At 37.6% G+C, this 25,561-nt stretch overlaps 1 protein-coding gene, 2 long non-coding RNA genes and 1 other non-coding gene across 6 annotated transcripts in view; 2 read left to right on the plus strand and 2 right to left on the minus strand.

Moving 5' to 3' along the window:
* Positions 1-2,987: 2,987 nt before the first annotated feature.
* On the minus strand, positions 2,988-9,480 carry LOC141506408 (uncharacterized). The gene is made up of 3 exons (XR_012473873.1): positions 9,193-9,480; positions 7,870-7,972; positions 2,988-3,467 (listed from the first exon to the last, which is right to left on the minus strand). It is a non-coding gene; the product is annotated as an uncharacterized LOC141506408 (long non-coding RNA).
* Positions 9,481-18,302: 8,822 nt separating this feature from the next.
* EIF5 (eukaryotic translation initiation factor 5) lies at positions 18,303-25,402 on the plus strand. 3 transcript variants are annotated; one of them, XM_074213167.1, is made up of 12 exons: positions 18,303-18,504; positions 18,953-19,140; positions 19,827-20,109; positions 20,279-20,360; positions 20,691-20,863; positions 21,040-21,151; positions 21,611-21,753; positions 22,051-22,209; positions 22,322-22,483; positions 22,736-22,900; positions 23,022-23,156; positions 23,421-25,402. In XM_074213167.1, exons 3-12 carry the CDS (start codon positions 20,038-20,040, stop codon positions 23,511-23,513), a joined length of 1,296 nt encoding a protein of 431 aa, XP_074069268.1. In that variant the 5' UTR covers positions 18,303-18,504; positions 18,953-19,140; positions 19,827-20,037; the 3' UTR covers positions 23,514-25,402. The 3 variants fall into 3 exon arrangements, with proteins under 3 accessions (XP_074069268.1, XP_074069270.1, XP_074069269.1); XM_074213169.1 differs by having other exon boundaries at positions 18,953-19,052; XM_074213168.1 differs by lacking the exon at positions 18,953-19,140.
* LOC141510698 (small nucleolar RNA SNORA28) lies at positions 21,314-21,438 on the plus strand. Its single transcript, XR_012475123.1, has one exon. It is a non-coding gene; the product is annotated as a small nucleolar RNA SNORA28 (small nucleolar RNA).
* LOC141506411 (uncharacterized) overlaps positions 22,764-25,561 on the minus strand; it is a 40,655-nt gene continuing 37,857 nt past the window's right edge. The window contains exon 5 of the long non-coding RNA XR_012473874.1: positions 22,764-22,951. This is a non-coding gene — a long non-coding RNA (uncharacterized LOC141506411). The remainder of the gene's footprint in view (positions 22,952-25,561) is intronic.

Consider the following 25,561-nt stretch of genomic DNA (forward strand, 5'->3'; position numbering starts at 1 on the left):
TTAAATAGTTTTCATAAATCTCATTCTATTTTGTGTAAGGAAATGTTATCTTTTTTTTTTAATCCTAGTGTTTAAGAATTTTTTTCAATTTTCTGTTCATCATAGATTACATGTGATTTTTTCAGCATACCAGGCAACATGTATAATGCCACTCTTCTGTAGAATTCTTATTTTGGCTCATACTGTATGTAAAAGTCAAATGCAAAATCCTTGAAACTGTCTAAACTGACCTTCATGCTGTTCCCATCTTTCAGAACGGTCTTACCATCCAAAGGCTCAAAACTGATTTAGGGCTAGCTGTAATAAAGTTCATAATGTGTTCTGTTCCTCTGACTCACAGGTCAGTTCTAACCAATTCCTTTTGTAGAGAGGGAGAGTAGGGTTAGTGAGGGAGAGTCTCCATTCCTCTCCCCTTTGGTAGTTAAAAATCACGAAATTTTCTTCAAAAAAACAATGTTTCTGTAAACAGTCAAGCAGGTTCTAAAGTTCCAGTTGGATAGCAATACTGATGACTTAGCTGTTCTACTTAGAAGCAGGAAAAGCACAAAGGTCAAGATCTTATACTACAGTTGTGTCATCTATTACCTCACAATATACTTCCTAGGAAGATGAAAAAACATTGGGGAGTGGCCAGTTTCTTGGAAAGGCCTCCAATGGATTTTTTAAAAACTTTAATATCTCTCTTTTTGCAGGGATCATCTGGGCATATTTGAGGTCAAGTTTTATGGCTTCTTTGCTCTAGGTACTATCTATAGGTACTATTTCCTGTCTCCGTGTCTAGGAGGACTAAAATTTCCTGTTTTAGGCATAGAATTCTAAAGAGATCTATGAAAATCTTTGGAAAATAAATCATAAATCTTGGGAAGTTATCTTTTCCAGAGGACCTTCAATTCCTAAGGACATTAAGTCTCCATTAAAGATGTCTTGCCTTTCTGGGTAACAACCAATAAGACAGAGGACTAGATATTTTCTTCAATCTTTACAACCTTTCAAACTTCTCTCAAAATAGGGATTATGTGTAAAACAAACAAGCAATTTCAGCTGTTTCCACAAATTCGTATACTAAACACCCAAATAAGGTTAAAAATTTGATGCATCAAAAACAGAAGGTTAATAATTTGTAAGCTCAAAATGCATCCCCTCCTCCTCTGCCCACCACTTAGTCAGCAGGACTGCACAAGCTGACTGCCAGAGAAGTCAACTCTTATCATTTCTCTGCTGAATGACACGGAAATCTAAACATCAAAACTGAGGAATAGAGGAAAATCAGGGGCAGCCTGATATCTTCCTAAGCCTGAGATAAAGAGCCCAGCACCCATATTCAGCAAGTTCTGTTCACAGAGAAGTGATTTCAGGCAGAAGCCAAGACTAAAGAACATGAATTGCAGAGTAAAAGAGGAGTCCGAGATGGCTTTAAGGTTCAAACCTCAGGGAAACTGCACTCAAAGGGGATTGAGGCAAAAAAAAAAAAGAGTATTAGGGGACTATAAGAGAGGGAAAAAAAGGGAACAGAAAATTACATAGAAGGAAGAAAACTCAGATAAACTAAAAGGGAGGATATTAGTAACAAAAGGGAATATGTCCTCCAAATCAGGTAAAAGAGTCCAGATATGTATGGACAGTTATTGCAAGACAAAAGAGAATGGGGGTGGCTAGGTAGCACAGTGGAAAGAGCACTGGCCCTGGAGTCAGAAGTACCTGAGTTCAAATCCGACCTCAGACACTTAATAATTACCTAGCTGTGTGGCCTTGGGCAAGCCACTTAACCACATTTGCTTTGCCAAAACCTAAAAACAAAACAAAACAAAATGAACACCTGATGAGGCAAAGGGTTCTGTGGATTCCCAAGAAAACAGGATTTTCCTTAATATTTTAAAAGAGAAATGAATTGTAAAAACAGAATTTATGACCTTAATAGCAGAAATAATTGGCAGGATTTAAAAAAAAAAATTGAATCCTTGGTGGCAAATCTCACCAAAGAAACAAAAGAGAAATTGATGGGAATAGAAATATATAGAAGGGTGGAGCAATTTGGAATAAGAGAAACAAAAAAGCAATGACAATAAAAGAAAACACTTGTCTTCCTGAGACTGCCTTCTTGTCTTTTCCCATAAGTCCCATATGACTCATCTAGTAATAGTACCATAGGAAAGAATAAATCCCTTTGCAAATATATCTTTACTTTTGCTATCCTGGAGTATTAACTCTGGAAGTCTTTGAGTCTATATGGTATAAGGGAAGTTGAAGGAGAGTCAGATGGTTCCTGGGTTCAAATCCTGTGTTTGATATTTACAACTTCTGTTACCTTGAGCAAATCAATTAATCTCCCTTAACCCTGTTTCTTCATCTATAAAATTAAGTGAGTTAGCCTTTAAAGTCATTTTCATTTCAATCTATGAGCCCTGAAATCACTGCACAAAATCTCTGGATTGAGTAAGGCAAACACTTGATCTTCTTCAAAATTTGATAGAGGCTTATAAAATCATATTAGTGCAATTCTTTCCTGTTTTTACAATAATGCCAATGGATTGCATCTGTGCAACCCCAAAATAGGTTATCTAAGGCTCTAGGAACACTGACTAGCCTCACTCTGCAAAGAGAATTCTAAGCACAGGATAATAAACACTTAGCATCTTTTCCCATTTATGCTTCCAAATGATCCTTACTTAAAACTTTTAAAAACATTTGAGAAAGTGTACAATTTAACTGTGGTCTCTAAAATCTTCAAAATAACTTTGCTAAGAGGGTTCTTTCTTTTCCTTTTAACAATAGTAGATAGGATGGTCATGAAAAAAAATAACCATGAAATTCAAAGGTAACCCTCACAAACCAAATCTAGCAAAATCATGCAGAAAGTAAGGCCCTATGATTATATTTTCACTGTGTTGTTAAAGTAAGGCCCCAGAATCATATTTCCACTGTGTAGAAATCCTTTCTAGATTTACTAGTATACATTAACCTACAAATGGGTTCTATAAAGTCGCTTTTAAAAAATATTTTATTTTTCCCAGTTACATGTAAAGATAATTTTAACATTCATTTTTAACACTGAGTTTCAAATTCTCTAATCTTCTAATTTCCTCTCACCTTCCCCCACCCTGAGAGACAAGCTATATAAAGTAGGTTATATATATTCAGTCATACAAAACATATTACCATATTAGTCATAATGAAAGAAGACCCAGATTCAAAGGTGGGGGGAAACAAAAAATACAGAAAATGAAAAATAATATGCTTCAATCTCCATTCTAACTCCATCACTTTTTTCTCTGGAGTTGGATAACATTTTTCATTCTGAGTTCTTTATAACTGCCTTGGATCTTTGTGTATTGCTGAGAAAACAGCTAAGTTACTCATAGTTTATCATTGTAGAATACTGTTGTTCTCCTGATTCTGCTCATTTCACTTTGCATCAGCTGAGAGTTGCTTCTTATGCCAGTATTAGCCAAGAGGTGGTGTGTTCCAATCTGCTGGCAAAAAAAAAAAAAAAAATGTAGATAATGTAGTCATAATCATGTAGACAAACATAAAAGCATGAGGTACATGAGTGACTGATATGACTGACAGAAGGTGAATATAAAAACCTAGTATTGAATTCAAGGCAAAAAATGAAGGTCCATATGCTCTATTTTTTAAAATTTTATTTATTCAAGGCAATGGGGTTAAGTGACTTGTGCAAGAACACACAGCTAGCTAATCATTACTTGTCTCAGATCATACACTGTTAAGTGAAACTATGAGAAGTTGATTTGTCTCTTGAGCAAGAAGACACAAGATCAATATTCACTAATTAAAACAGAACTAGAAAGACATAGTCAATATACTGCAATACTTTTAACATAAGTATATGGAATGTTTGACAATATTCTAAAGATCAGCCTGAGATGGAATAAGCTTTTTTTTGACTGTGATCTTAGACAATTACAGCTTTTAATCATCTTATTAAACCATACCCACACACGAATAAGCTCTGAATCTGCTAAAAATCATTCTGGGTCATGCTATCTGAACTATGGTGATGATATCACTTTCTCGAGTTGGTTAAACCATCCTTTTAGGTCATGGCAATTACCTCAGAGAAGCAGCATACAAACCTGTTTCAAGATAGGTATGCCTTGCTTACAGTCATAATCAAATGCAAATGAGGGATGAAACAACTTGTTTTACTCATACCACTTCATCTGCTCACCAGGTGTTATCATAGCAGATCCATAATATTTTAAATCTGTCAATGTAATCCTAATTCTGAAATATATTTAAGTTTGGGAAATGGCCTTTTTACCTAGGAAACCCCATATCTCAGATTTGATGAGGGCGGCTAGGTGGCGCAGTGGATAAAGCACTGGCCCTGTAGTCAGGAGTACCTGGGTTCAAATCCAGTCTCAGACACTTAATAATTACCTAGCTGTGTGGCCTTGGGAAAGTCACTTAACCCCATTTGCTTTGCCAAAAAAAAAATTGATGGAAGGCTGTTGGTAGGACTGAGAATTTTGATAGGTATTAAAGCTCTTTAAGATATTAAAATTGTATTGAGCCTCATATCAACCCTGGGGGTTAAGTACTGTAGGTATCATCATCCCTATTTTATATGTAGCACAGTCTCTGGGTTCACTTTCCCAACTCCAAAATACACTGGCAAGTCAAATCCCAAGAAGGGGACTGACTACTTCTTCCCTCAAAGATCTAGGAGCAACCCTAAGGGATTGAGGGTTTCCTAATAGGCCCCCCAATATGCTTCCCAATATAATTTAATCAGTTAATATTTCATCAGTCTTAATTAGTTTTAAGACAGATAAGGCACATGTGAAAATTTTTTTAAAAGTTTTAGTTCAGGCAGACTCAGAAATTCTATGAAAAGAACTACAAAACACTTCTCTCACAAATAAAATCAGATTTAAATAACTGGGCAAACATCAACTGTACATGGATAGGCTGGGCTAATATAATAAAAATGACAATTCTACCTAAATTAAATAACTTAGCCTTACCATTCAAACTTCAAAAAAATTACTTTAATGAGATGGGAAAAATTGTAATTAAATTCATATAGAGAAACAAAAAGTCAAGAATATTCAGGGATTCAATGGAAAAAAAAGTGCAAAAGAAGGTAGCTTAGCCTTACCAGATCTAAAATTATATCATAAAGCATTAATCATCAAAACTTTCTGGTATTGGCTAAGAAACAGAGTGGATCAGTAGGATAGATTAGGTGCAAAAGGTATAGCAAGAAACAATTATAGTAATCTGCTGTTTGATAAACCCAAGAGACCAGCTTCTGGGATAAAAACTTTCTCTTTAATAAAAACTGTTAGGGGGACAGCTAGGTGGCGCAGTGGATAAAGCACCGGCCCTGGAGTCAGGAGTACCTGGGTTCAAATCCAGTCTCAGACACTTAATAATTACCTAGCTGTGTGGCCTTGGGCAAGCCACTTAACTCCATTTGCCTTGCAAAAACCTAAAAAAAAAACTGTTAAGGAAAATTGGAAGTCAGTATGGAAGAAACTAGGATTAGCTCAACACTCACACCCTATACCAAGCTAATTTCAAAATGGGTACAGGATTTAGATATAAAAGACAATATTATAAGCAAACTAGGAGATCAAGGAATAGTTTACCTGTTAGATCTATGGAAAGGAAAGCAGCTTATGACCAGGGAAGAGATGGGAGAACATCATTAGATAATTTTGATCACATTAAATTAAAAAGCTTTTGCACAAACAAAACCACTGTAACCAAGATCAAAAAAAAATGTAGTAAATTGGAAGACAATTTTTACAACTAGTACTGACAAAGAACTCATTTCTTTTGTTTTGTTTTTTTAAGATTTTATTTGAGTTTTACAATTTTTCCCCCTAATCTTATTTCTCTCCCTCCACACCCCACAGAAGGCAGTCTGTTAGTCTTTACATTGTTTCCATGGTATACATTGATCCAAATTGAATGTGATGAAAGAGAAATCATATCCTTAAGAAAGAAACACAAAGTATAAGAGATAGCAAGATCAGACAATAAGATATCAGGTTGTTGTTTTTTCTAAATTAAAGGTAATAATCCTTGGTCTTTGTTCAAACTCCAGTTCTTTCTCTGGATATAGATGGTATTCTCCATCACAAGTAAGCCCCAAATTGTCCCTGGTTGTTTTACTGAAGGAACAAGCAAGTCTATCAAGGTTGAACATCACCCCCCATGTTGCTGTTAGGGTGTACAGTGTTTTTCTGGTTCTGCTCATCTCATTCAGCATCAGTTCATGCAAATCCCTCCAGGCTTCCCTGAAATCCTGTCCCTCCTGGTTTCTAACAGAACAATAGTGTTCCAATGACATACATTTACCACAGTTTGCTAAGCCATTACCCAACTGAAGGACATTTACTTGATTTCCAATTTTTTTGCCACCACAAACAGGGCTTTTAAGAATATTTTTGTACGGGGTGGCTAGGTGGCACAGTGGAGAGAGCACTGGCCTTGGAGTCAGAAGTACCTGAGTTCAAGTCTGGCCTCAGACAATTAATGATTACCTAGCTGTGTGTGGCCTTGGGCAAGCCACTTAACCCCATTGCCTAGCAAAAACCTAAAAAAAAAAAAATTTTTTTTGTACAAGTGATGCTTTTACCCTTTTTCATCATCTCTTCAGGGTACAGACCCAGTAGTGGTATTGTTGGATCAAAGGATATGCACATTTTTATTGCCCTTTGGGCATAGTTCCAAATTGCTCTCCAGAAAGGTTGGATGAGTTCACAGCTCCACCAACAATGTATTTGTGTCCCAGATTTCCCACAACTCTTCCCACAATGATCATTGTCCTTTCTGGTCATATTGGCCAGTCTGAGAGGTATGAGGTGGTACCTCAGAAAAGCTTTAATTTGAAATTCTCTAAACAGTAATGATTTAGAGCAATTTTTCATATGACTATGGATCGCTTTGATCTCGTCATCTGTAAATTGCCCTCTGCATATACTTTGACTATTTGTCAATTGGAAAATGGCTTTTTTTTTTAAATTTGATTCAGTTCTTTGTGTATTTTAGAAATGAACAAAGGATTCAGTTAAACTGAGGTTAACAAATGTTTTAACAAATATTACCTTAGTTGATCCTCACTATAACCCTAGGAGGTATATCTGTTAATATTATTATTCCTATTTTAATAATTATTATTCCTATTTGAGGAAACTGAATCACTTAAGCTAACAAATGCCTGAAGCTAGATTTGATCAGGTCTTCCTAACTACAGATTCAGCAATCTATCTACTGTGCCACCTAGCTGTCAATTGGCATTGGACCCCTGATTTTTTTTTGTTTGTTTGTTTTTGTTTTTTGCAAGGCAAATGGGGTTAAGTGGCTTGCCCAAGGCCACACAGCTAGGTAATTATTAAGTGTCTGAGACCAGATTTGAACCCAGGTACTCCTGACTCCAAGGCCGGTGCTTTATCCACTACGTCACCTAGCTGCCCCACACCATGCCACCTAGCTGCCCCGATTTTTTTTTTAAGTTCAGCTGAAACATAATAGATTTTGCTTCTAACTCCTTTGTGCAAAACTTAGTTTCAAGTGAATTTCCTCAAATGTAAACATATTGTTAGATTCTGCTTCCTAATATCTATATGCTATTCCTTCTAATATTTACTTATCTGCTATCTATTTCATTCTGTGGGTAAATTTATCCCATTCATATTTATGGTGCTAATTGTGTATTTTCTTCTACCCTTCCTTTGTACTTTTCCCTCTCCTATGAAAGTTCAGTGATCAGTAGATGGACTATTGGGCCTAGAATCAGAAAGATCTGAATTCAATTAGGGCCCTGGACATTAGCTTTTTGACCCTAGGCAAGTCACTTAACCTGTTTGGAGATTATAAATAAGATAATAATAGTACCTTTTTCCTAAGGTTGTTAGAAGGATCAAATAAGACAGTATTTATAAAGTTCTTGCACATAGTAGGTCTTCAATGTTTCCTTCCTTTACTCCCAGCTCCCTCTCTACAAATAAAGTAAAAAAAAAAAGTTTGCTTAACAGTAGTGCTCTATAATTCTATTTCTACTTTGTATTTTCTCTTCCATGTGCCCCTTTCTTAATCGTCTTCTTTACTTCCTTTCCTTTTTATCTCCCCTTCATACTTTACCCTCAAAATGTCAGGTTTTTTTGTTACCCTCAACTAGATTATCCTTTATCTTATTTCTTGCTCTGCCTTTTCCTTGCCCTTTCCTATTCCCCCAATGAGTAGAATTTCTTTCTTTTTATGAAAGCCCAATCTGATCTTTAGATTTAAATGAAATTGACTGAAATAAAAGGTAGAATGATTTTCTGGTAATGTGTCTTTATGTCTATTTATCAGAACATTATTAGTTTTTCAATCCAGGAATGACATGTCTCAAACCAAATTTAAACATCATTTCTCGCAAAACCAAGTCTTCCTCCCAACTTCTCTATTTCTATGAGTAGCAGCACTATTTTCCCCACCTAGTCCAGCTGAAATCCTTTTATTAGTTCAGTTGAAACCATAACAGATTTTGCTTCTACTGCTTTGTGCAAAACTTTGTTTTTTCAAGTGTTTTTCCTCAAATGTAAACATATTATCAATTCTATTTCCAATGTCTATTTATCTGCTATTCCTTCTAAGTGACTGATGATATGCCTATCCCACTACCCCTTCCTCTATGTTCATATAATATTCATTTCATGCACTCTTTCATGTGAAATAAGTTTCCTTCTTCATCCTTTCCTTTCTATATATTTCCTATCTTACTATTTCCTTCTTCTCTAAAGAAAGTTCATCAAAACTGAACAGACTCACCCCCCAGGTCCTCTGTCCATGGCCCCTGAAAACATGCCCACTGTAACCAACTGTTTAATATCATATTGGAAATCTTAGCAGTAGCAATAAGAAAAAGAAATAGAAGAAATCATAATGGAAATAAGGTAATAAAACTAACTCTTTTTGCTGAGAATATGATGATATACTTGGAAAATTCTCAAGTTTCAATTAAAAAATTAGTTGAGAGGCAGCTAGGTAGCGCAGTGGATAGAGCACCAGCCCTGGAGTCAGGAGTACCTGAGTTCAAATCTGGCCTGCTTCAGACACTTAATAATTACCTAGTTGTGTGGCCCTGGGCAAACCACCCATTTGCCTTGCAAAAAAAAAAAAAAAATAGTTGAACAATAATTTTAGCAAAGTAAGCAGGATATAAAGGAAACTCACAAAAATCATCAGCATTCTCATATACTGCCAACAAAACTCTGTAAGAAGAGATAGTAAGGGCAGTTAGGTGGCATAGTGGATAAAGCACCGGCCCTGGAGTCAGGAGTACCTGGGTTCAAATCCGGTGTCAGACACTTAATAATTACCTAGCTGTGTGGTCTTGGACAAGCCACTTAACCCCATTGCCTAGCAAAAAAAAAAAAAAAAAGAGAGATAGTAAGAGATACTTCACTTAAAATAACTTTAGACAATATAGAATACCTTGGAGTATACTTGCCAAAACAAACCTAGAAATTATATAAACAAAATTATAAAAAACTTTTTATATAAAATCAGATTTCAATAATTACAAAAATATAAATTGTTCATAGAGAGGCCCCCAAAATGATAATTTTACCTAAATTATATAATTATATAATATCCAGTGCCATCTTAATTAATTTACCACAAATTTATTTTACTGAGTTAGAAAATACATTAACAAAATTCATTTAGAAGAAAAATAAAAAATAAAGGTATTAATAAAAATATAAAGAAAGTTTAGTAGCAGATTTTAAACTATGTAATAAACAGCAATTATCAAAACTACTAAGTTCAAGCTAAAAAAATAGAAAGGTAGAGCAGTGGAACAGAGTAGACAATCTACAGCAGCAAATTACTAAAGTAACTTCATGCTTGACAAGTGTAAAAGACTTAAGTTTTTTGGATAAAAATTAACTATTTGGCATAACTTGTTGAGAAAGCTGGAAAGCACTCTGGAAGAAACTGGGCATAGATCAATCTCTTACAAGCTAAGGTCAAATGGATATATGACCTAGAAATAAAGAAAGAAAATTTGAATAGAGCATATTACTTAAAGGACTTAAGGATGGACAAACAATTTATTAAATGACAGCATTGAGCAGTATAAAATGGATAATTTTTATTACATTAAATTTAAGTGATTTTGTACAAATAAAACCAATGTAGCCCAGATCAGAAGAAAAGCAGAAAAATGGTGAAAATAATTTTTACAATTTTTCAGATAGAGGTGTCCTACCGCAACTATATGAAGAACTTTGTCAAATCTATAAGAATACAAATCATTCCCCAAATGATAAATGGTCAAAGGAAATGAACAGGCAGTTTTTCCAATGAAATAAACAGTTATATAAATATATAAGTATATAGTTATATAAAAATGCTCTTAAGACATCATTGATTAAAGAAATGCAAATCAAAACATTCTGGAAATAACATAATCAGATTGGCTAAAATGATAGAAGGGGAAAGCAACAAATGTTGGAGGGGATGTGGAAAAATTGTGACACTAAGTCACTGCTGATGGAATTGTAAACTAGGTCTAACTATTTGGGAGAACAATTTAGAATAACACCCAGAGAGTTATAAAACTGCTTATACCTTTTGACCTAGCAATATTACTATTAGGTAGGTCTGTTTCCCAAGAAGATTAGGAAAAAATGAAAAGAACCTATATGTTCTAAAATATTTATAGCAGTTCTCTTGGTGGTGGCAAAGAACTAGAAATTGCAGAGATGCTCAAAAATTGGGGAATGGATAAACAAGTTGTGATAGATGATTGTGATGAAATCCTACTGTGCTGTAAGACATGAAAAGCTCAATAATTTTAGAAAAATATGGAAAGACTTGCATAAAATAATGAAGAATGAAGAGAACAGAACCAAGACAATATCATTTACAATAACAGCAATACTGTTTTAGAACAATTTGAAGAACCAAGTCATTTTGACCATTGTAAATAGTCTATTATTTGTCTATCTCAAAGGACCCATGAAAGAAGATGCTATCTGAATCCAGAAATCCACACACATACTTATATAGATAATTTATATGTATATACCCATCTTTAGGGGAAAAGGGAGGGAAAATCTTTTATTTTATATATATATATATATATATATATATATATATATATATAGTAATAACTATTATATATTTAAAAGGAAAAGCAAGTTGTACATAACAGATTCATAGTTTCATGTACAAATCTTTTTACTATTCTACTTCATTAAGGAAATACTTGCTTCATTTCTTCAGTTCAGTTTAAAAAAGAAAAATAAATACTGAATTGAATCAAATTGCTAGATACTGGATCACTTTTGCTTTTGTCCTTTGTGTTTTGAAATATCACATTTCTGTCTTTCCTCTACTTTAGAGTTTCATGCTACCCTGATGGTAGTTTTATATATATATATATATATATATATATATATATATATATATATATATATATGTGTGTGTGTGTGTGTGTGTGTGTGTGTGTGTGTATATACACACATATATAGACACACATGACATGTATTTTTATTTTTGTTAAATCTCTATTACAGTAAAGCAAATCTCTTTAAAAGTTTTTTTAACATATTTTATTTTTTTATTATTTTTTTTAGGGGTTTTTTTTTTTTGCAAGGCAAATGGGGTTAAGTGGCTTGCCCAAGGCCACACAGCTAGGTAATTATTAAATGTCTGAGACTGGATTTGAATACAGGTACTCCTGACTCCAAGGCCAGTGCTCTATCCACTGCGCCACCTAGCACCCCTTTAACATCTTTTAAATGCTACAAGTGTAGTGAATAGAGAAACACAGAAAGCAGATATATAAATTAAAATAAATCTGAGATTTCACTTGATCCTTATCAAATTGAAAAGGATCATGAAAGACAATAAAATGCTATTGGTTAAGGTTTTAAGCATGCTATTCCTTTGCTGGTAAAATCATGAATTGGTCCAAGTATTTTTGGAAATATAGAAATATGCCAGTGACTAAAATTAGGTGTCCTTTGATCAAGTGGTCACTATTAGAACTATACCAAATGAGGTTACTAACAAGAAGGGGAAAAAGATCTGGACACAAACTAAGTATGAATCAACTGAGAAAAGCTCAGATAAGTTATGAATGCAGTAAAAGGTAGGTTTCTTGAGGGCATGGACTGTCTCACATTTATATCTGAAGCCATAACACTTATCATGGTTTCTGATATATTTTAAGTTTTTAATAAATGCTTATTATTAATTGGAATATTATTGTACCATAAAAGTAACAGATATGAAGCATTCAAAGAAATATAGGTAATTATGAAATGATGCCAAAAAGTCAAATTAACAATATACACAGGGGCGGCTAGGTGGCGCAGTGGATAGAGCACTGGCCTTGGAGTCAGGAGTACCTGAGTTCAAATGTAACCTCAGACACTTGATTAATTAGCAGTGTGGCCTTGGGCAAGCCACTTAACCCCATTGCCTTGAAAAATCTAAAAAAAAACCCCAATATACAGACTACAATCGTGTAGTTAAACACAACAATGACAAGTAAGTTACATACAGTTAAGTAGCAAAAAAGGAAGAAAACAAAATGGATTAGCAACTGTCAATAATTAAAAGATTTATAGTCTCATATTTTGAAAACTGAACAAGAGAGTAAGAAAATAAGAGAATCAAATATACAAGAGGACACATTTGGTTTCCTGGTTTTCTTATTCTCTTGTTATTGTACTGAAGCTTATATTTACCATTGAAATTTAAATTAAATTTATATTTAAAGAAAATGTAGGAATATCATAGAAAGAGCAAACAAAATGACCCAAAAATCTGACTTCAATTCCCTTCAACAAATATGTATTAAGTGTCTATGATGTGTAAAAAACTAAGCACTGAGAAAGAAAACTCATATTTATTCTCCCTCTCAAAAAGGATCTAAGCCCAGTTTATATCCCAGGGCTCCCCAAGTCTTTGAATTTTCTCTGGGAAAAAGCAGTTTATCTCATGCTTGGGGAAAAAAAATCTGTGGCTGTTACCTTTAGGAAAAATACAGGCTCCTAGATTAGCATTTTCCCCTCACAGAGCCTTTATAAATTCTTCCCTTTACCTCCTAGTTTTCTCTCCTTCCTGAAATAATTTTATTCTTGTCTGTATGTATAATGTATACACTCAGCATTTTCAAAAAATAGGTATAATTTCTGCCACAGAGTCCCTTCTCTCTCTCCTCCTTATATTTCATTCTTTCCCAATTTCATTTAAGATAATTGTCAAGATTTCTCCTTCTGCAAACTTTGGAGCTCCACATTTTTCTTGGACATTCCCTTCCCTGTGAAAGAAGAATTAGAATTAAGGGGGAGGGGGGAACACTCCCTACACTTTAGTTTTTCAGGCCCTAAAGTAAACCCAAATCATTCTAGTTGAATGCAATCTCACTTAACTAAGGAATTTCAGTTACTTTTTCAACTAAATTTCTAAGAAATACCACTGAAAAAGAAATTAATATCTATGTCACCATTAAAGTCACCATTTAGGGTTTTGTGAGAATGTATCTTGGCAAAACAGTGTGTCAAGAATTTTTCCATAGACCTATAGAGCCAGTGGAATTTTAAATATCTTTGCCTCAAGTTTTGTTTTTGCCCTAGGCAAGCTATATCACATACTTGTAGGCCTCTGTATTGGTACTATAAAGGACATTCAGGTGAAAATGGGTAATGTTCCAAGGCAGCACCAAAATCAAGAGAAATTTCTCACATTACTTGTTTCCTCATCTCAATCTCATTGAATATGCCTGGTTTTATATACTTTCTCCAACTGCCAAACTTACAAGTGTTTTAAAGTTTTCATAATAATGACTTACAAAATATTATACATCTTCAAAATATCAAAATACTAAAAAAAAAGATTTTAGAATACAACAGATAAATCTTCTGTCATCAGAATGGTCAGAATCAAAACCCTGGGCAGATGGAACAAATTCAATCTTTTTTTTTTAGGTTTTTTTTGCAAGGCAAATGGGGTTAAGTGGCTTGCCCAAGGCCACACAGCTAGGTAATTATCAAGTGTCTGAGACCGGATTTGAACCCAGGTATATGGAGTATTTTTTCATTGTTTTTTCCCTGAGGTTTTGTCTACCTCCTTTGTGGCATCAACCTGTAGCACCCTAGTAAGGCTCTCCCTAGAAACAAGACAGCCAAGCCTTATCTTAATTGTATCTACCAGCTTTGAAGGCACTATTGAAAGAGGTTTACACATTCACATTATCACAGTTGTTTCAGAGAGCAACAAATTTGAAAAAGTAATCAGGAAGTCAGATGTACTTGGGGTGGTAAGTAAGCTGGCTGATACCATGTTCCCTAGAGAAATATCCAGAGTTGGGACTACAGGGTAGAATGCTAGTTGTATTTTTGTTTCATGGTCAGATTTCCCTCTTTCCTCTTTGTCTTTCCTAGTCAAGACATCCTCTTGTCTCAAGTCCTCTTTGTTCTACTGAAGCTTTTGTTTCAGTACTGAATCTGACTTGCAGTAGTTATGACTGAGCTATAACTGAGCATTGCCCTTGTATTTGGCCTTTATACATAAACATGGACTCTATTCCTTGGAGAGATGCCTGTGCAATGTACCCCTCTCCTGGAAGTCACATGCACAGAGAAACTAGGACACCAGAAACTCCAGATATTTCCTGAGGGAGCAGGCAGAGAGAAGGGGAACTATTACCAAACTATTGCCAAAAACGTAAAGGAAAAGGATTGGCACAAAAGGAAGATACAAAGGAAAGGAACAATTCACAATGTCTCTGTTGGCATTACAAGTTTCCAACAATTATAGAGGTGCCTGTAGAAGATGAGACTCCCCATAAGGAGAGATTGCTTGACTCAGTTCTTTTTCCAAATGGATCAAGGGGAACACCCAGACCAGAAAAGCACTACAAAGTAAAAAATAGTTGTAGACAGTAGAAGATGAGGCTCATCATAGGAGACAATTTTCCTTACAGTGGCGTTGGGTAAAAGTTCTTTTTACATTTTTGTGTGTGTAATAAATCTATTTTACATTCCATGCCTCTTTAATCTTGATGAAAATTAAAATGAGGCAGATCTAGACATTCCCAAGGAAATTTTGGGCACAGGAAAAAATAATAATGTTAAGTTCCTTTGTGTCCTTTTATTCCCCAGCACTATGCATATATATATATATATATATATATATATTTTAAATGTTTATGTTTAGTAAATGCCAATTCAAGTGAGTTAAACTGTTCAAATTCCCAAGACAGACTGGCATAATGCCTAGACCACCTGCCTTAGAGTTGGGAAGATTTAGTCAAATCCCACCTCTGACCCACACATTGGTGGTATAAATCTGGCTGAGTCATTAATATCTCAGTGCTCCCACTCAATTCTCTTAAGATTATAAAATGTTGAGCAAGTGCCATTATCTACATTAGTTGAGGGAATTTCCTCATACTTTTCTATGTCAGTGAAATCACAAAACTAGTCCAGAAAATGTAAAAAAGACAAACCTCAAACTCCAAGACTGAACCAATCCATTTGCTCTTTTGGGTCAGTCCTCAATAGCAGGGTTACTATCTCTCACTTCTTTAGTATTCAAACTACAAGAGAAATATACTGCAGTACAGTGACCAGTCCAATGATAACTATTATTCCTCTCTTAACAGAGTAGGAAAGCTATATATCATTAGATGTAAAATAAGAAACAGTTTTTCAGATACTTGACTATCACTCTAAAAGCCATATATAGTTTCCACTGACAGGTCTCTTTTTGTGTGATATTTTTTAAAAAAGAAAAAAAGTTTTTTGATGGTATTTGTACTTAAGGTCCCAGAGATTCTATGGGCATAGAGGGAATGTGTACCTCAAAGATTGGTGGATTAGGTGCTTTCAGAAAATATTTTTAAACCTTCAAGATTCTTTGTGTTCCTATATAAACAAAAGAAAAAGTCAGATCTTTGGAAGGAAAAGATAGGATAAGTATTGACCTCTAGTTTTTTTATTCTCCTTTTACCAGATTAAGTTTTCAACTTAAGTAGAAGAAAAAAGCTCATGATAAGGCTGAGACAGTAAAGGAAAAAATAGAGGGTTTCTTAATTTGAGATTCAATAAACTTTAAGAAAATTCTTTTTCAAAATAATTGGTCTCTTTTATAACCCTATGTATTTTAGTAAATTTAAATAGATATTAAAACTTTATTCTGAAAAACAGTGCATTCTCTTCACCAGACTTCAGGTCTACTTTCTTGGCCCCTTTACTTTGCTTCTTGGTATTTCTGCCTTCTTTTTGTTCACTTCATGAATTCCTTACTTATCCTTCAAAGCCCAACTCAAACTCACTCTCTTAAGACCCCTTGGGATACCTGATTTTCTACCTTTACAATGCATCCCTGTGTCATATACTATCATTATCTGGGCCTGTTTTGTTCCTCTACTAGACAATAAATTCCCAGAGCTATCTGATGGCCCTAACTCCTAGTACAGCTCTCTATACACAGAAACAGTTCTCACAAAACTTCCCCTCTAGTCTCTCTAACCAGAGGGTAGCTCCATGTGTTTGAGAAAGAAAAGGCAGCTTTTGTGGGGAAAAGCTGACCATCTTCCATTTCAAATTCCAGGCCCAGCCCTAGAATCAGATTTCACCCCGGAAAGATGAGACGGGCAGTATGGGGCAGAGGAATGTTAAGGGAGGAATAATAGTTATCTTTGGACTGGTCACTGTACTGCAGTATATTTCTCTAGTAGTTTGAATACTAAAGAAGTGAGAGATAGTAACCCTGCTATTGAGGACTGACCTAAAGAGCAAATGGATTGGTTCAGTCTTGGAGTTTGAGGTTTGTCTTTTTTACATTTTTCTGGACTAGTTTTGTGATTTCACTGATATAGAAAAGTCTCTGGAAAAACCCAGAAAGAAGATGACAACCCTTCAGAGCCACTGTTGTTAAACAGGAGCTCGGCACTCAGGCCCACGCCTTGCCCGGGGTTACACAAAACCGCACTTTTTCACGACTTCTCTCCCAAGAACGCTCAGGCTGCACCCGGGGGGCCGTGATTCAGCCGCCTGGCTCGGCTTCTCCGGCAGCACGGAGCGCCGCGGCTGCTCATTATGCCCACGAGCGGCGGCAGGTGCGCCCGATGCCAGGCTTCAGGATCACCCCTAAGGTCGCTCTCCGAGACTCGCACGTGGACGCGCGGGGGAAGCCGCCTCCGCGTCCACGGCGGTGACCCCTCGACCTCAGGGCGGAAGCGCCTGCGCAGTAGCCAGAAAGGCGCGCGCCGGGGTGACCCTAGAGGTTACGAGCGCGAGAGGCGAGGAAGAACCCCCGCTAGCCGGGTGCTGGGGGCCGGGGAACGAAACCCACACCATCATGTAACGACAAACCCCACCCCCAAGAAGCGAGCCGGGGCGCCAGAAAGGCGGGGGTTGGGGGGGTGGAGACGGGAAGGACGACCAACCGCCATTTTCCTCCCGCTTCGAGAACGAAACGGACAGGCGCGCGCCCCCTGGATCCTCGGGACGCCCTAATACCCCAACCCCTCCAGCTTCCGGCGGGTCTCGCGAGACTGCACGCCCAGAAATCTCGAGCCGTCTTCGTCGCGTCGTACCTTGGGGTTGCTGGTTTGGTCGAGGGGTGGGTGTGGAAAAGGGGAAGAGAGAAGACAGGGAAAGGCGGCAGACCTTGATTGACACGACACCGCCGCTAATGGTGTGCAGACTCGAAGGCTCACCGACCAATTGGCGGGGATGGGCGGGGGCGGAGCTTCGGGGAGACGGGGGGGAGGGACGAGGAGCAGAGGCGGGGAGGAGGCCGTGATTGACTCACGGCCTCGGCCAGTGGTACACGAGTTGGAGCAGCTCGTCGGCCAATAGATTGGGACTTAGCGCAAGGGCGGGTGTGAAAGTAGGGAAGCCAGACACTGGGGGGGGGGAGCTGGCGGTCGTGATTGACGTGAAGTAAAAGCCAGTGGCGCGCGGGCTCGGGCAGTCCGTCAGCCAATGGGCTGGGACAGCTGGACCGGGGAAGGCGGGGCCTGGGGGGGTAGAGTGATCGCGGCGGCGGCATCGGCGTTGTTCAGTCCGAGCGAGAACATTCCCGAGGTGAGTCTGCAGCGGCATCGGCTCCGGCCCCGCGGGGCCGCCGCGGGCCGGGGCCCCCCGAAGCAATCCTCTGCGCCCCCGGGCAGGCGGGGCAAGTAGGCCGCACCAATGCTTTCCCTCGCGGGGACTGGCCCCTGTTAATGGCGCCCGTGTCTCTCCCCCTCCAGGTTCCCAGGCTCTCCCAGTGCAGAAGGGTGTTGCCTCTCCCTGGAAGTCCCTTGGACCGCCCGCCCTTCCCCCCGCTGGTCGGGGGCGGCACCTGGCTTGGGCCACTCCTCCTGCTCCGCCTCCTCCTCCTTCCTCCTCCTCCTCCCTTCCTCCTCCTCCACCTCTTGCTGCTGCTCGGACTCTTGTTTGTACCGCGCCTCAGACACTTCATCCCAGTCCCGGGCGAGCAGCGTTGGGTTTATGTCTTTATTTGACGAAAACGGTGAGTGGAGGGCGGGCTGCGGGGCGGCGGCGGGAAGTGCGAGGAGGCGCCCGGCCCCGGGGAGATGGCGGCCGCACAAAATGGCGGCTCGGCTTCCTCGTGACCTCCCCTCCCCCCCGCCCGGCGCGTGGCGCACTTCGCTTTGCCCACCCCCCAGCTGGGGGAGGAAAGGGGCAGCCTCGGGGTCGGCGGGTACGACCCCCGCCCCCGGGAAGGGGGCGCACCCAGGCTGGTGTTCGGCGAAGGCCGGGGGGGGGTGGAAGCTTTGCGCATGCGCCACGCCTCAAACGCTGACTCAGTGCTTAATTGCTGCATTTATGAGTCATCGAGCGCGGCGGGGGGAGGGGACTGGCGGGGGGAGGGGAGAGAAGAGGGCCCGGCGCCGCAGAACTCCAGGCCCCGGCCGCCGCTCGGCTTCGCTGCCTTCACTTGTGATTCTTTCTGCCAGTGGTGTCACCCTGGGGGTGCGGCTGTTCCGAGGAAAAGGTGTCCTGACCTGAGAAGCTCGGGGCCGAATCCCGGCTGCTTCATAGTTGACCGGCTCTAGGGTATTCCCACTGGTGCTTCCTCCCTTGATTTAGACAGAAATTCTAGGTCTTCCATAAACCTGCCGTCTATGGTTGCATTAGGATACAGGTAACAGTGAACGCGGAGGGACCTTTTTTAAAGATATGTGGAAATTAGGAGACTGAATCATAGACTACTTAGAAAATTCAGTGACAACCTTTAATTTGCGTTTTTGTGTTCTGTGTCACAAAATGGTTGATTTGTGACCAGAATGTCCTGTTCTTTCTGATTTGTATTTGAAACAAGAATTTTTAGATAGCATATGCATTACATGGGCCTTAGATTACACTTTGTACTTTTCACTTTGTATAATTTGTTACCTAAAATATTGAAACAGTAGTTGACTTGTTTTTTATATCCTTACTGAGGGAATTGGAGAATACATCCAAGGTCACATAGCCTGTCAAATGGAAACAAAGGAAGGGACAATTTAAGTATCTGAAGAAACTTGATAAACACCACAAAAACAAGAAGAAATATAGTTGAGTCCCCTGGCTGTGATGATTAAAAACGAGTTTATCTACCCCTTCACCCTATCCCCCAAGGGAAAAAAAGATTGTTTCTTATCAGATTTCCTGGGTATTCTGAATTGACAGCAACATTTAGTTTGGTTAAGTCCTTCCCTCCCTTTAGTTATTCTTTGCCTTTCTGTGATAGTGAGGGTCAGTTTATAAATCAGCAACTAGGTGAATATTCTTTTCAAAAAGTCACTAAATTTTCTTTATTCTCTTACCTTACCTCCCCCTCTGTTTCAGAGCTGTTGCGCAGCCATTGGTACCTGTATTGGGGAAATATAGCATACAAGCAAGACGCTTACAGCCTCTGTGGCAAAAACTTTTTCATGTCAGAGACCGAGAACTCTTGCAGTCGTTTATGTCATCCCTTCTTCTCCAGACAGAAGATACCAAAAAGTTGCAATCAAAGATCTCTTCATCTTATTGATAAAACTACTACTAATAAGCCAAAATGTCTGTCAACGTCAACCGCAGCGTTTCAGATCAGTTCTATCGCTACAAAATGCCCCGTCTGATTGCTAAGGTAATGTTTACTGATTTCCTTTCCCACTTGGTTTGGGAAGATACAGTGTGGGTAAGTCTCAACAGCTTTATATTATTTTGAGGGTCAAAATAACTTAGTATTTGTGAAAATTAATTAATGGTGTACTTTACTAGGATGGAAATAACAAGTGTTAAACTTTTCTTTTTAGGTTGAGGGCAAAGGAAATGGAATAAAGACAGTTATAGTCAACATGGTTGACGTTGCAAAGGCGCTTAATCGGCCTCCAACGTGTAAGTAATGTGAAGAAATTCGAACATGCAATACTGATAATTCTATGGACACATTAATAATCTGAAAGCTTGTGTTTGGGGCTATGAATTGAGTAAGTCAAAACATTGGGAACACCAAGAATTAGAGAGCTATTCATATTCTTCATGTTTATTTTGAATTCTTACATACATACATGTGTGTATGCATACATACATAATATGCAATGTTTTTTAAAACCCAGCTTCTAATAATAGAGCAATGATTGCATGTATTTGGATAGGTAGCAATAATGAATGCAACAAACATTAGTGAGCCAAGATCTTTTAACTCACTTTTTCCCCCCTCTTAAGATCCCACCAAATATTTTGGTTGTGAGCTGGGAGCACAGACCCAGTTTGATGTTAAGAATGACCGTTACATTGTCAATGGATCTCATGAGGCGAATAAGCTGCAAGACATGTTGGATGGATTCATTAAAAAATTTGTTCTCTGTCCTGAGTGTGAGAATCCTGAAACTGATCTGGTAAGTGAATTGTTTCCATAGGAAAGCAATGTTGAATTTTATGTAAGTGTTTAAAGCTTAAGTACATCTATGTATATATGTTTATTTATGTGTGTGTGTGTGTGTGTGTGTGTGTGTATACACACACATGCACTCTGCACTAAATACTGAATTTATTAAAATTTTCTTTCTGACAGCATGTCAATCCTAAGAAACAAACAATAGGTAACTCTTGCAAAGCCTGTGGCTATCGAGGCATGCTTGACACAAACCATAAACTCTGTACATTCATTCTCAAGAATCCACCTGGTAAGTGTTATCATAACCACCTATTTTTGTATAGTTGTGTAAAGCATTTATATAATAGTGGAATTCAAGTTGGTTTTGTTCTTTTAAAAGTATAAGTTATGAAAGTGGTAGATATTTTTCTGAGGGATTGGTTCTTCATACAGCTCCCTCTTGGTTTATTGCAAGTAACACTCTGTGGCTGACAAAAAGTTGTCTGACACAATTTCAACTTGCAAAAAATAAGCAAGTCTAACCTATTCCAGTGATCTCTCTTAAATGAGACCATCTGTTATATAGACTTAAACAGGATTAGTACCCAGGACTGAAAAACTTAATTTTGAAACTTAATTTTGTTAATACTTAGGACACAGAGGAAAGAAGACCTAGGTCGTCCTATATCTGGCATCTAGAATAGGTTTGAGGGGGTGAAATGGAAAATGTGGGATTCAACTTTTGTCTTCTTCCCCCTTTCTTTCTCAGAGAATAGTGACAGTGTTACGGGAAAAAAAGAAAAAGAAAAGAAAAATAGAAAGGGCAAAGACAAAGAAAATGGTTCTGTGTCCAGCAATGAGACAACACCACCACCACCACCACCCAATGAACTTAACCCTCCACATGCTGTGGTGAGTGTGGGAAGTTCTTTTTATTTGAACTTTACACCTTACAGGTATGAGGGGATCTGAGTTGGATGTGGGCAGTTATTCTAAAAGTAGAGAATAAGAGCATAAATGCTATTATAAAACTATTGGCATCATTTAGGATAAAAATATGTTTGGAAGAAATACCGGGCTAAGAGGTAGTGGTTTTTGCCTTTATTAAGGATTCAAAATGTGTTTTCTATAAGGAAAGGCCCACTAATTCAAGCATTTCCTAAAATGAAGCTTTTAAGTTGTCAACTGGGTTTTTGATTTTATGAATAGGAAGATGATGAAGATGAAGATTGGGGAGAGGACACAACCGAAGAAGCTCAAAGGCGCAGAATGGATGAAATCAGTGATCATGCAAAAGTTCTGACACTTAGTGATGACCTAGAAAGGACAGTTGAAGAAAGAGTCAATATTTTATTTGACTTTGTGAAGGTAAATTCAGTATTTTAATAAATATGAAGCACTTCCTTGAATTTTACATTTCAGCATTTCATTCAGGTCAAACAATTCTAGATGAGTAGTTCCAACTCTTGTCTCCTGGCAGAAAAAGAAAGAAGAAGGTATTATCGATTCTTCTGACAAAGAAATTGTTGCAGAAGCAGAAAGACTGGATGTAAAAGCTATGGGCCCTCTCGTTTTGACTGAAGTTCTTTTTAATGAGAAGATACGAGAACAAATAAAGAAGTATAGACGTCATTTTCTACGAGTGAGCAGATGATTTTTATGGCTATTCTTGGGGATGGACAGCATCTCACTTAGATAAAAAGCTTTTTGTCAGGGGGAGGGTATTGGTCTGGTTTTTGACTATATGAAAGCACTAGTGGTGTAGATTTTCTTTTTGGAGAGTAGTAATTCTATGGACTGTTTATCTGTGTGTGTTACCCATAGTTAATTTCAAGAGTAAGGGATTGCTATTTAGATTACTTGAATGTTTCTAATGCTGTGTTATGTTTTCCAGTTCTGCCACAATAACAAAAAAGCTCAGAGATACCTTCTTCACGGTTTGGAGTGTGTGGTAGCGATGCATCAAGCTCAGCTCATCTCCAAAATTCCACATATCTTGAAGGAAATGTATGATGCAGACCTTTTGGAAGAAGAGGTCATCATTAGCTGGTCAGAAAAGGTAGGAAATGATTTCTTTTGTGTTGAGGTTGCTTTTTGCTTTGATACTTCCCTAAAGAATTTATAGAAAGAAGTGTTTAGATTTTTCAAATGAAGCTAAAGTAATAAACTAATTTCTTCAGGCCTCCAAGAAATATGTCTCAAAGGAACTTGCCAAAGAGATTCGTGTCAAAGCAGAACCCTTTATAAAATGGCTTAAGGAAGCAGAAGAAGAATCTTCAGGTGGAGAAGAGGAAGATGAAGATGAAAATATTGAGGTATCTTGGTTGTTAGTATACAATTCTTGTGGGGTGTGTTTATAAAGAATTATAAAATACTAGTTAAAAACCCTCAGAAGCTAAAGCTTTTCTTCCTGTTTTATCTTTTAGATTATGGTTGCCCAGGATGGTTTTGTACCAATGCCTTGAGTTCTTTTTTTGTGTTTCACCAAAACAGTAGCGTTTGATTTCACTTAATGTGCGTTGGTGATATTATTGTATGTGGTATTTCTTCCTTAAATAAAACTGCTCTTGTTTTCCTAGGTGGTGTATTCTAAGACTGCCAGCGTACCTAAAGTTGAAACTGTGAAGTCTGCTGATAACAAGGATGATGACATTGATAGAGATGCCATTTAAAACTGCAACTGAGCTTACAGTGTAATGCTTCGAATTTCTCTGCATTTTCAGTCAGAAGTGCAACATGTATGTGCAGAAGCTAAAAAAAGGCTTAACATCATGCTACACTTTGTACTCAAAATGTCTTTTTACTGTGAGTGATCTTCTGTAACTAAGCCCAGTGAGACATCTAGGGAGTCCATATACATCAGTGCCCAGGTTTAGTTTGCTTATTTATAGCATGTTACTTTGGGGGAAAAAAAACTAGTGATGGACACATTTGAATTACATTTATTTAGTTGTAAAAATAAAAATTTGTTTTTGGTCATTCTTCAGTTTGGTACTTTGAATGACTTGAGCCTAAAATGACACTGACTTCAGTGTCTCAGCCAGCTTAAAAGGGAGGGAGGAAGGGAAAAGGCTAATTTTGTGTGTGTGTGTGTGTATGTGTGTGTGATATCTTGGGGAGCATATTAGATTTGAGATTCCTTCAAGGGCTTCACCTGGGGGGTAAACTTGATAGTTTGACCTTAGTTAAATCCTGGTTAGCAATATATGGGGGAAATAAAATCCCTCTATTTCTAACCCTTCAAATTTGGCATCTAAAATTATTCCTTCGAGTAGTAAATGCCACCCTAGAAATGACAGGATAACACCTTGTTTAACTGAAGGTTTAGGATATAAGCATAAACAAAAGTTAAAAGGTTTTTTGTACAAATTTATGTATGTTTGCTCCATGTTGTCATTGAGGTTTAGTGCAATGTACATGTGGGCTAAGCTAAGAATCCATATTAACAAAGGGAGTATTTCTGTATGTGTAGCAATTCTGCTGAGTGAAATTTCAAACTTTTGGATGTGATTAAATAGGTTGACCTATAACAGCCAAATCGGAAGATTTATTTTAGGGAAACCAGGGAGAAAAATGTGCACTTAATTTAAAATGGTGAACATCCTTGAGAATTTTTCAGCCTTGACCTTGATAGTCTAGATTCCTAACTTCAAAATGTTTGGGCATTTATTATACCTTTTCAGTGTGCTACTTGCCCTGATATTTTGAGTTGATATCTTTCATGCCTTTTTACATTGATATAGCTTCTGCTATTTGGAACTATCTTGCCAAAATTTTTAAAAAGTGTTACTATGTCTAACTTGATTTTCTAAACATTCTTATTTTAAAAAGACTGAAATAAAGCTAAAAGCGTACTTTATAAGTCAGAATCTGTAATGCAGAGTGTGACTTCAAACTTGGTATATTTCTTATTTTACATTGACCAGCAGCCAGATACTCAAAAAATTATGATGGGTGTTCTACAGGTGGGTAGGTCCTGGCCCAGGTTTTCACAAATTTTGACTCTAGTTTCCAGATTTAAAACTTCTGGCCCAGACTTTGAAATATTTCAAAACAACCATCTTTGTAATGGGATGTTGCTATTTCAAAAATTTAAGAGAATACTAGTAATTGAGAATCCTGATGCTTTTTAGGCTTTTTCTATGGATTGGGAAATCTACCTGATTGACCTCATAGATTGGAAAGGAATTAGCATGCAGAAGTATTGTGAAGACACCAGAATTTCTTTAAATGGCAAAAAACCTTTTTAAAATAAAATAATACAGCCTGTGAGACAGTTGACGTAAGGGATCATTTAAAACAACAAGCTTAGCAAGGTTCTTTAAAACTTTTATAAGCATAAGGAGTAACATTTTAGTTTTTGAAACACTTAAGTGACAGGAAATCTTGTACACTGGACCAATGTGAAATCTGAAGGGATCAAAATGTAACTAAATTTGAAGCTTCAAAAAAAATACAAAGGTTATCCTAAGGAGCAGTTGTATGCTTTGCTCTCTACCACTGTCTTTAAACTTTCCTGTTTTCTTCTACATTACTTGATTATTAAAAGATGAATATTGAACCTTTTGCATTTTTTGTGGGACCTTAACTTTTTTAATAAGATATAAATAGTAATTGCAACTTTTTTGGAAATGTCTTTGAAGCGTGCTGTCTCAGGGAGCTTGTCCATCCTGCCAGGTTTAAATGTGACCTTTTACAATCTTATTATAATTGATAATAC

Source organism: Macrotis lagotis, chromosome 1 (assembly GCF_037893015.1).
Source record: "Macrotis lagotis isolate mMagLag1 chromosome 1, bilby.v1.9.chrom.fasta, whole genome shotgun sequence".
NCBI classification, from domain to species: Eukaryota; Metazoa; Chordata; class Mammalia; order Peramelemorphia; family Peramelidae; genus Macrotis; species Macrotis lagotis.